General features: G+C 42.5%; 1 protein-coding gene across 1 annotated transcript in view; it reads left to right on the forward strand.

Annotated features, from left to right (window-relative positions):
• The window catches only part of TENM1 (teneurin transmembrane protein 1), a 384,715-nt gene extending 373,422 nt beyond the window's left edge, over nt 1-11,293 (forward strand). Inside the window, exons 27-30 of the mRNA XM_081964396.1 lie at nt 2-389; nt 2,877-4,097; nt 6,704-6,846; nt 10,439-11,293. Of these exons, the coding sequence (XP_081820522.1) occupies nt 2-389; nt 2,877-4,097; nt 6,704-6,846; nt 10,439-11,197 (2,511 nt within the window). The 3' untranslated portion in view covers nt 11,198-11,293. The remainder of the gene's footprint in view (nt 1; nt 390-2,876; nt 4,098-6,703; nt 6,847-10,438) is intronic.
• The last annotated feature ends 363 nt before the right edge of the window (nt 11,294-11,656 follow it).

Consider the following 11,656-nt stretch of genomic DNA (forward strand, 5'->3'; position numbering starts at 1 on the left):
GTCTGTGATGCTTCTTCTGCATAGCCAGCGCCGCTACATCTTCGAACATGACCAGTCGGATTACCTGCTGTCTGTCACCATGCCAAGCATGGTCCGCCACAGTTTTCAAACCATGCTCTCTGTTGGCTACTATCGAAACCTTTACTCTCCGCCAGACAGCAGCGCCTCCTTCGTCCAGGATTTTTCCAAAGATGGACGGCTCTTGCAATCTTTCTACCCGGGAACGGGCCGCCGAGTTCTTTACCAATATACACCACACAGCAAGCTCTCCGAGATCCTTTACGATACCACACAGGTCTCCTTTACGTACGAAGAATCATCCGGCGTTATTAAAACCATACACTTGATGCATGATGGGTTTATTTGCACCATCAGATACAGGCAAACAGGTGGGTTGAGATTAGGTTCCTAGGTGTTGTGGCCCGCCAGTGGCCAGCAGAGCTGGCAGCAGATTCAGACAGTGAGGAGGTTGGGGAGGAACCTGGGCCAGTCCTGGAGTCTGGGGAAGGCTCTGATGAGGGCTCTGTGTCGGAGGCAGAGATGGGACCAGGGCCGTATGCCAGTTATCAGCTGCCTTCAGAGTCAGACATCAGTGAAGCAGACAAACAGCTGGAGCCTGTTCCCAGTGTGCGCATGTGCAGAGTTGCCAGATGAAGGGAACAGCTAAAGAACAGGGGTCGATTTGGGAGTAAGGCCACAGGTGGATGATGAATGGCCCCTCCCAGAGGAAATAAAAAGAGATAAAGAAATAAAAGAGGAGCAAAGGGGGAGTGGAGTTTGCAGGAGACAATTAGTTCGCTTCATTGGTTCGTCACTCCCGAGACTCCTTGCCAAGTTCTGCAGATATGGGCCTGGCAGCTCTCCAAGCCAGAGAAGGTCTGTGACTGTAAATCCTCCCTTGAAAGACTTTGCTGGATGTGAATGAGCAGAATTCACAGTCAATCAATAAAAGGGTTTTTTGTCAGGACCAGGAGTTTGCTTCATGCTCTTGGGAAGCGTCGGTCAGAACACTAGGTGTCACCTGTTATTGGCAACTATTCATCATTCTCATGAAGACCTACTACCCCGAGGTTCAACTTTTCTTTTATACAAAAGCGCTATTTTGAAAGCATCACTTGAAAAAAAAAACTTTTGGATAAATCTGTTCTGGATTCCAGAAGGATGTAGTTTATTCATTAAACCTTTTCATTTGTTAGAGTGGCTAAGTAAACAAATAACATAACGATAGCCTCTGGTGCATATAGTCCCTGATGTCTTCTGGTTTGCCAACCATCTAAAGAATTTGATTTTGTAATGGGATAGGATTGGAAAATTCTGTTGAATTAATATTAGATGTATGTAAGTAGTTAAAAAAAGATATGTGTTTTTTTAAATTTTTATTATAGCACTCTCCCAAGTATTTCAGAATTAAAACTCCAGAATTAAAAATTGCGACTGGAATTCTATATGGCTAGAAAGTGGTTTAGGATATCTGTGACATGCCTTATCCTGCTATCCCACAAACCTATAAGTTATGCAATAATGGCAATCTTATCAAATTTGGTATAGGTTTGTTTGGGTAAGATTAGATTTAAACTGTATAATTTAAAGTTAAAATATCTTTAAAAAGGAAAAAGAAGATGAAGATTATGATAATCTGTTAGATAGAATATGCTCTTGCATGGCACAATCATTTCTTTTTTTAAAAAAAACAATTTTTATTTATTTATTGTTACATATTTGACTTCTTTTGTAAACAGAGTGTTGCCCAAGTTTTTGCCCCCTAGCATCTTCTCATATACGTATATAATTCATTTTACATCATATTTCCATTTCCAATTTCAACCATATTATTTTCTTTCCATATTTTCCATCTTAAGATTTAATTTCTTCTTAATAAATAAACATTATCATTATTTGCCCCTCCAAGTCAATCAAATTTAACATTTCATTTCCATCTTTTATTCTATTTTACTATAGGTAACATATATCCCCAGATTTAATTTTGTATGATAAACATTTCACTTAGTTAATTATCCACAATTAATAGTATTAATCTATTTCCCTCACGTCATATTAACTATATGCCACTAACAATATTAACATATTTCATTTTATTCTACTGGTAAATCCTTTTCCTTCTTTCCTTCTTTTCTAACCATTTTCTCTTGGTCTCTTGGAAACTTCACTTCTTTTATATTCTCTTCTTTCCCTTAGCTTTTTCCTTCTTTTTTGTTTTTGTAATTTCTATATTTTTTTCTTCCCAATCTGTTTTCTTCCTTTTAGTTTTATTGTTCTAGTAACTTTCCCAAGTTTTTTTCCCAGTCTTTCCCCACTATTTCCACCTTTGCTGTTTAATTTCCCCTTTTGGGGGGCAAATTCTCCTTGTCTACTTTTAGTGTGCCACTGTAAATCCCAGTGCAATCATCTGGATATTTTTTTTCTTTTTGAGTCCCTCTTTCTTCTGTAATATCTTCTTGTTCTTCACTTGATCCCTTTTCTATCCCCTTTTCTCCTCCACTCATGGCACAATCATTTCATATAGTATCACTAGGAAATGCTTCCAAGAATATATCTAATATAGATTAACTTTTATAGTTAATAATTAAATTCTAAGTAATTATTCCAAAATCTATAGTATCCAAACCAAAGATGCCCACTTCCCACAAAATGAGCAACTTTTAAATGGTCTGAAGAATTTGGAAGCTTCCTCACAATTTTGTGGGTTTTTAATTAGGCATAATAAAAAGGCATCTTTATGATAATTCTTGAGATCTTTTTTCTCCTAATGGTTTTCCCCGGTTGCTAACTTCTTGGTTGACTAAATTGATGGGTCTCCCCCAGCTTCCCTGGGCAGCTTTCTCTTCTTAACTACCCATGTTACCTTTCCTCTATAGGACCACTAATTGGCCGACAGATATTCCGATTTAGTGAAGAAGGTCTGGTGAACGCCAGATTTGATTACAGCTACAACAACTTCCGGGTAACGAGCATGCAAGCAATGATCAACGAAACGCCGCTCCCGATCGATCTGTACCGCTACGTAGACGTGTCTGGGAAAACAGAACAATTTGGGAAATTCAGCGTCATCAATTATGACTTAAACCAAGTTATCACCACCACCATGATGAAGCATACCAAAATTTTCAGCGCCAACGGCCAAGTGATAGAAGTGCAGTACGAAATTCTGAAATTCATTGCCTACTGGATGACCATTCAGTATGACAACATGGGACGCATGGTGATCTGTGACATCCGAGTAGGAGTAAACGCCAACATCACAAGGTACTTCTATGAATACGATGCTGATGGGCAACTTCAGACCGTCTCTGTGAACGACAAGACCCAGTGGCGCTACAGCTATGACCTCAATGGAAACATCAACTTGCTCAGCCACGGGAACAGTGCACGGCTCACGCCTTTGAGGTACGACCTCCGAGACCGCATCACAAGGCTAGGAGACCTTCAGTACAAGGTGGATGAAGATGGCTTCCTTAAACAAAGAGGGAGTGACATTTTTGAGTACAACTCCAATGGCTTCCTGAGTAGAGCTTACAACAGGGTTTCTGGTTGGACTGTCCAGTTTTGCTATGATGGTTTGGGACGAAGAGTAGCCAGCAAGTCAAATCTAGGTCAACACTTACAGTTCTTCTACGCGGATCTCTCCAACCCAGTAAGAATTACTCACTTGTACAATCACAGTAGTTCAGAAATCACATCCCTTTATTACGATCTCCAAGGTCACTTGATAGCTATGGAGTTAAGCAGTGGTGAAGAGTATTATGTGGCCTGTGACAACACAGGGACACCCTTGGCTGTCTTCAGCAGCCGGGGGCAAGTGATCAAAGAAATCCTTTACACGCCTTACGGTGAGATCTACCAGGACACCAACCCAGATTTTGAAGTGGTGATCGGTTTTCACGGAGGGCTGTATAATTCTTTGACCAAGTTGGTGCACTTGGGGCAAAGAGATTATGATGTCATTGCTGGACGCTGGACAAGCCCGAACCATCGCATCTGGGAAGAACTGAAGAATGTTCCCAAACCATTTAACCTTTATGCATTTGAAAATAATTATCCAGCTGGCCAAATACAAGATGTGGCTAAATATACGACAGGTAAGACATTTCTGGCTATTCATTTGGTTAAACTAAGGTTAGTGAGCATCCTTGTAGATTTCTGAAGACTGTCTATGGAGAGTCTCAATCATCCAATCATCTTTCTTACGATGAACGGTTGCAGGAACTGGGCGTAGCTAGTCTAGTGAAGAGAAGGATGAGGGGAGGCATGGTAGCAGTATTCCAATATTTGAGAGGCTGCCACAGAAAGGTCAAACTATTTTCCAGAGCATAAAGGCCAGACAAGGAATAATGGATGGAAACTGAACAAGGAGAGATTCAACCTAGAAATAAGGAGAAAATTTCTGAGAACAATCAGAAACAGTGAGAACAATCGACCAATGGAACAGAGGTTGCCTTCAGAAATTGTGGGAGCTTCATCACTTGAGACTTTCAAGAAGAGATTGGACTGCCATTTGTCAGCCTCCAGTGATGAAGCTCCCACAACTTCTGAAGGAAAGCTGTTCCATTGATTGATTGTTCTCATTGTCAGAGAATTGCTCCTTATTTCCAAGTTGAATCTCTCCTTGGTCAGTTTCCATCCATTATTCCTTGTTTGGCTTTCAGGTGCTTTAGAGAATAGCTTGACCCCCCCCCCCCTCAACTATTGGAAAACTGCTATCATGTGTCCCCTGGTCCTTCTTGGTACCTTTAAGACTTGTGGACTTCAACCCCCAAAATTCTCGAGCCAGCCACGGAATTCTGGGAGTTGAAGTCCACAAGTCTTAAAATGGCCAAAGTTGGAGACCCTACCTGTAGATCATATTAATTTCAGTTAGTGCTGATCAAGCTAAATGGAGTGTGGGGTATTTCAACAGGGACAGGAATGAAATTGGCTGTGGGAAGATTTTTACGATTGTTGAGAAATTCTGCTACTTCCTTTCCTCTTTATGAAGGAGCAGAAATGGAAAGTACGTAGCACTGCAGTTTTCCAAATGAGATGCAATTGTCTCCTTTTCTTTTCGGCTAAAAGGCTCCTGCAGAATTAATAAAAGCACAACATGAGAGTCAGAGCCATCGGGTTGATTATTTAGAAGTCATGATCCCAAAGGAAGAAGAGGTGAGGAAGGAAGATGAAAACAAATGTACCCGCACTTCCTTAAAAGTTTAAATAGTTGTGATGTCCTGCTATACGTTTTAAATATTTCATCCATGTTACATAATTTAAAGAGGCAAGCAAAGGAAGAAATTGTACAGCGCAGGACATATTCCATACTTAGTACAGGTCATGACACTTATTACAGCGGAGGAGAGCTGCAGTTATGGTGTGACGGAATAGTCGTGGGAGACAGCGGGGAAAGCAGCAGGAAGGGGAAGCGATAAGAGGTGGATGAGCCCACAGCAGGAATGGAATGTGGCAAGCATCTCAAAAGGGACCTTCCCAAAGGTGGTATTCAGCAGGTTCTGACCAGTTCTTGAGAACCGGTAGCAGAAATTTTGATTAATTTGGAGAACCGGTAAATACCACCTCTGGCTGGCCCCGCCCCCATCTATTCTCTGCCTCCTGAGTCCCAGTTGATCAGGAGGGAATGGGGATTTTGCAGTAACCTTCCCCTGGAGTGAGGAGGGAATGGAGATTTTACAATATCCTTCCCCTGCACGACAACCAAGCCACGCCCACAGAACCGGTAATAAAAATTTTTGAATCCCATTACTAGACCTTCCGTAGTTTTTTTTATTTTTACTGTAAAGATGAGGGGGAGAAACATACTTTCAGACTTGAATGATTCAGTTAATGTAACTTTACAATAAAATGGAATTAGTTCATCTACCAACAAGCAACTCATGGAACAGAAGTTGCCTTCAGAAGTTGTGGGAGCTTCATCACCGGAAGCTTTCAAGAAGAGACTGGACTGCCATCTGTCAGAAATGGTGTAGGGCAGGGGTGTCAAACACAAGGACCGTGGGCCGGATCTGGCCTGCGATGTGGTTGGATCTGGCCCTGGGGGCAGTCCTGGAAAATGTAAATGGCCAGCCCATGTCGCTTCGGCCCGGTCTACCCAATGCAAAGAGGAAATATGCCAGCAGTTTGGGGAGTGCCATCAAGCAGGCCACACCCACCCAGTCAGCCACACCCACCCAGTCAGCCACATCCACCCAGTCAGCCACACCCACCCGGTCAGCCACACCCACCCAGTCAGCCACATCCACCCAGTCAGCCACACTTGGGGTCAACCACAGCCCTAATGCGGCCCTCAATGAAATTGAGTTTGACACTCCTGGTGTAGAGCCTCCTACTTTTTTGGGGGGGAGGGGTTGGACTAGATGACCTATAAGGTCCCTTCCCACTCTGTTGATCTGAATCTGGGCATGCTTCCCAACTGGACAACCCTACAAGGCTGATAGCTTCTGCCTACTCTTCCAAACATTTCAGTCAGATTTTGTTAATCTTTTTTTTCACTCCCTTTTCCCAGATAGAAATATTTAGAGACTTTTTAATATTTGGGAAAGTTTGTTTCACCACAGTGTTTCCAGTATTCAAGTTTCTTAAGAGATCTTAATCATTGACACTTGTTTAATGTTTAAACAAGTGTTTAATGTTTAGGAATTCTTTGCTTTTACATTGGTGTTTATACCAATCGAACCCTTCTTGGTCCCCTTGATAGATATCGGAAGTTGGCTTGAACTGTTTGGATTCCAGCTTCACAATGTCCTTCCTGGGTTCCCAAAGCCAGAGATGGATGCTGTGGACACAACCTATGAGCTTTTGCAGCTTCAAACCAAGACCCAAGAGTGGGATCCTGGAAAGGTAGGTCAAAGGCTTCTGAAGGATCTAAGCTGGAGAAGGCTGAAGACAACCAATGCAGCAGTTAGAGCTGGATTGGGAATTTATTTACTTACATACATACATACATACATACATACATACATACATACATACATATAATTTTGTCAACAAGTGCAAGGAAACAAGTAGGAAAAACACATGAAAAATGACACAAATAAATGGATATAAATAAGCAAAACATAGCCATAAACAAATAAAAAAAAGTACATATCAATGGGGACAGTAGGACGGGGCGGTAGGTACACTGGTGCGCTTATGCACGTCCCCTTAGGGACCTCTTAAGAAACGTGTAAGGTCCATAGTAGACAGCTTAAGGTCAAAGGTATGGGGGTTAGAGGAACTAACAATAGGATCAGGTAGGGTGTTCCACCCATTTACTACTCTATTGCTGAAATCGTTTTTCCTGCAATCAAGATTAGAACGGATTACACTTAGTTTGCATCTATTGATAGCCCTGGTGTTATTGCAGTTGAAGTAAAAGTAGTAATTAATAGGTAGGACATTATGGCAAATTATCTTGTGCACTAGACGGCGTAGTTCAAGGTTATCCAGGCCTACAATTTCAATCCTGGAGGTATACGGAATTTTATTACGAGCCGAGGCGTTGGAGTACTCGTCTTGTAAAATTCATGCAATTCATGCACTATCCAAAATTAGAGCATATAACTACTGGTGCAAAGTCAATGAACTGGAGACGGATAGACTCCCCAAGTTGTGTCTACTGGAGCAAATAAAATCACAATCACAAATCTCCTGGATCACCAAACTAACGAATTTTGTAAGAAATTATTCCTGCCTCGTGCATAATAGGAGAACAACTCAAAAAGAGAGAGAGAGAGAGCTGCCCAAAGAATTAAGGCTATAGAAGCACAAAATGATATAGCTACTCTTAGTAAGGTGGGTAACTTGAAATGGCTGAGCAAATACAAGCCTACTTTTCAAGTGGACAGCTATTTGAAGTTGCAACTGCCAAAACATCCTAGGGAGATATTTACAAGAGCGAGATTCGAACGGCTTGACACAATGGTCAGATAGGGGAGATTCCATCCTATGCCTTACAATGAGCATCTCTGCAACTCCGGAGCGGCAGAGGTAGAAGACTTGGCTCCTCCTATTTGATTGTTATTTGTATCAGGGGGTGACAGACAGGTACCTTGGTCTATGTACCAAAAGAATGACTCATCGGGATCCCCATATCAAAACAACTTATTTTGTGTGCGGCCAGAGCCTGAAAATTTAATCCAGCACAAATTGGGGTAATAAGTTGGAGAAGGTGGATGACAACCAATGATAGGCATAATAATATCATTCATCCATTCATTGAGTAACTTATTGATAGCAATAGCATTTATATATTGCTTTGCAGTGCTTTACAACCCTCTTTAAGCAGTTTACAGAGTCAGCCTATTTTCCCCAATAATCGGGGTCCTCATTTTACCCACCTCAGAAGGATGGAAGGCTGAGTCAACCTTGAGCCGGTCAGAATTGAACTGCTGGCAGTGGGCAGAATTAGCGTGCAATACTGCATTTTAACCACTGGGAAGGAGGGAGGGAGGGAGGGAGGGAGGGAGGGAGGGAGGGAGGGAGGGAGGGAAGGAAGGAAGGAAGGAAGGAAGGAAGGAAGGAAGGAAGGGCAATAGCAATTAGACTTATATACCGCTTCACAGTGCTTTGCAGCTCTCTGAGCAGTTGAATCAGCATATGGCCCTCAACAATCTGGGTCCTCGTTTTACCGACCTTGGAAGGATTGAACTTTGAGCCGGTCAGGATTGAACTGCTGGCAATTGGCAGAATTAACTTTCTACATTCTAACCACTGTGCCACCACAGCTCTAGATGTAGGAGATGACCAGGCTGAGATCGAGAGAGGGGTCAAATGTGTCATCAGTCCCCTCACACCCACAAGAGATCGGCCTACCTTGAATTCCTTCTATCCTTATCTACCACCAATTTCCTTTGACTGTTAGTAGTTCAGATTCTTGTAGAGAGCTTAATCTTGCAATAAATCATTTAGCTCATTTGAACTGGCTGGATCTCCTGATTTCCCTGGTGCTCGACAATTGATTTGGGATGGAAGTATGCAAAGATTCTGTGAACGTAGTGTGTGGAATCTAGCAGGCCACTGCTTTTCTCCTTCCTTCCCTCCCTCCTTCTTCTTTCCTTCCTTCCTTCCTTCCTTCCTTCCTTCCTTCCTTCCCTCCTTCCTCCCTTTATAACCTAATAGCACAACTATCCTGAACATAGTCCCAGTGCTCAGAGACACAATCTGTGCCCGTTAACCTGTAAGAAATCTAATACATTATATTGCCTTTTGGTTGTGAAGAATTATTTTGTAACCCCATTTCTTCCAACCTGAAATACAGAAGGCAAAAAATTGCCTTGAGTGACAGTGGGGCATTTTAAAATGTTTTAATCACATCCATACCAAACAAACCCTAAGTCAGGAATGGCCATTATCTGTAACTGGAAGGGGACACTCATTCTCAAGCACAGCTTCACTAAAATCTACAATTTCTGCATTATTTGCAGGCAATAATTCTCCTCTGCTGTACAAAATATTAAGTAAGCGCAAATCAAGAAGTTCCATATCCAGTCAATAAAGTGACACATTTTAAGATCAGTTGTTCAGTTCTGGAAACTCACACATATGTCTCAAAGAGCAGGCCTCTGGAAATGAGTGCAATTTTGTTTTCTCATTTCATCAATCTTGCAGAATGTGCGTCCACATCCATGCTCTCCAACTGTTAGTCGTGACAACTTTCCTGCACCAATTCTTGGAAATTCCCATGCAGTACATTCAATGAAACGTTGGTATTGTATTGTGTTGCTCTAAGAAACTACATTCACTTTTGATACTGTCTTCTTCCTTTCTTTTCCATCCTTCCTTCTCTTTATTCCCCTTCCTTTCTTTTCTCTTTCCCTCCCTTCCTTCTCTTTATTCTCCTTTCTTTCCTTCCTCCCTTTACCTTCCTTCCTTCTCTTTAATCTCCTTCCTTCCTTCCCTCTCTGCCTCCTTCTTTCTTTCTTTCTTTCCTTTCCTTCCTTCTCTTTATTCTTTCTTTCCTTCCTTCTCTTTAATCTCCTTCCTCCCTTCTCTTTATTCTCCTTTCTTTCTTCCTTCCTTCCCTCTATGTCTCCTTTCTTTCCTCCCTCCCTTCCTTCCTTCTCTTGAATCTCCTTCCTTCCTTCCCTCTCTGCCTCCTTCTTTCTTTCCTTCTTTTTCTTTCCTTCCTTCTCTTTATTCTCCTTTCTTTCCTTCCTCCCTTTTCCTTCCTTCCTTCTCTTTAATCTCCTTCCTTCCTTCCTTCTCTGCCTCCTTTCTTTCTTTCCTTCCTCTTCTTTCCTTCCTCTTTATTCTCCTTTCTTTCCTTCCTCCCTTCTTTCCTTCTTTCCTTCTCTTTAATCTCCTTTCTTCCTTCTCTGCCTCCTTCTTTCTTTCCTTCCTTCCTTTTTTCTTTCCCTTCCTTCCCTCTCTGCCTCTTTCTTCCTGCCTTCCTCCCTCCTTCCTTCCTTCCTTCCTTCCTTCCTTCCTTCCTTCCTTCCTTCCGTCCCAGACTATTCTTGGCATTCAGTGTGAACTACAGAAACAACTCCGGAACTTCATTTCCTTGGACCAGCTTCCCATGACCCCCAAATACAGTGTCGGCCGATGTACAGAGCGGGCAAGACAGCCCCAATTTGCTGCCGTTCCTTCGGTCTTTGGGAAGGGCATCAAATTTGCGATTAAAGATGGGCAGGTAACAGCAGACATTATCGGCGTAGCCATTGAGGACAGCCGACGCATCGCTGCCATCCTCAACGGCGCCCATTACCTGGAGAACCTCCACTTCACCATCGATGGACGAGACACGCACTACTTCATCAAACTCGGGTCTCTGGAAGAAGACCTCTCTCTCATCGGCAACACCGGGGGGCGGCGGATCTTGGACAACGGGGTCAACGTCACGGTGTCACAGATGACTTCGGTCATCAACGGGAGGACAAGGCGATTTGCCGACATCCAACTCCAGCATGGTTTTTTGTGCTTTAACGTTCGATACGGTACGACTATCGAAGAGGAGAAAAACCACGTCTTGGAGGTCGCCCGTCAAAGAGCTGTGCTACAAGCTTGGACTAAGGAGCAAAAGCGACTGCAAGATGGTGAAGAAGGTACAAGGGCTTGGACCGAGGGGGAGAAGCAACAGCTTTTGAGCACTGGGAAAGTGCAGGGTTATGACGGATATTTTGTCTTATCTGTGGAGCAGTATCTAGAACTTGCAGACAGTGCCAACAATATTCACTTTATGAGACAGAGTGAAATAGGCAGAAGGTAACAGACCTACAAGCGACTTGTTTCCTGCCTTCACATCACCAAAGACTGCCTGTTTTTAAATGAAGATGTTAAGTAACAGTTTATTGTATTGGTTTTTCTAGAGCAGAACTCTGTGTATATATAAATATAGAGGGGGGAAAAGAAACATATCCTACTGCCTTTAAATGTGACAGAAGATGGTATTTTAATATAGTTTGTTTAAATGCTTTGGGAGATGGCAATGGTTCTTTGTTCTAAGGCAGTTTATATTCAGTGTTTGGGTGCAGCATTCTCAGTGTTGAATATCAATCCGAGAGAATCCAGATGGGCAAAATATTTAACAAACTGCCTCCTTTCCTTTCTTTCAGAATAGCTTGTTGGTTACTTAGTTTGCCTACAACATATAAAAAGGGATGGAGCCGCTGCCTTGAATTGCTTGGTTCCACTCAGGACCCCTCTCAAAACTATCTTCCCCTCCTGA

Source organism: Natrix helvetica (genome assembly GCF_964273705.1).
Source record: "Natrix helvetica genome assembly, chromosome: 11".
Taxonomy (NCBI): Eukaryota; Metazoa; Chordata; class Lepidosauria; order Squamata; family Natricidae; genus Natrix; species Natrix helvetica.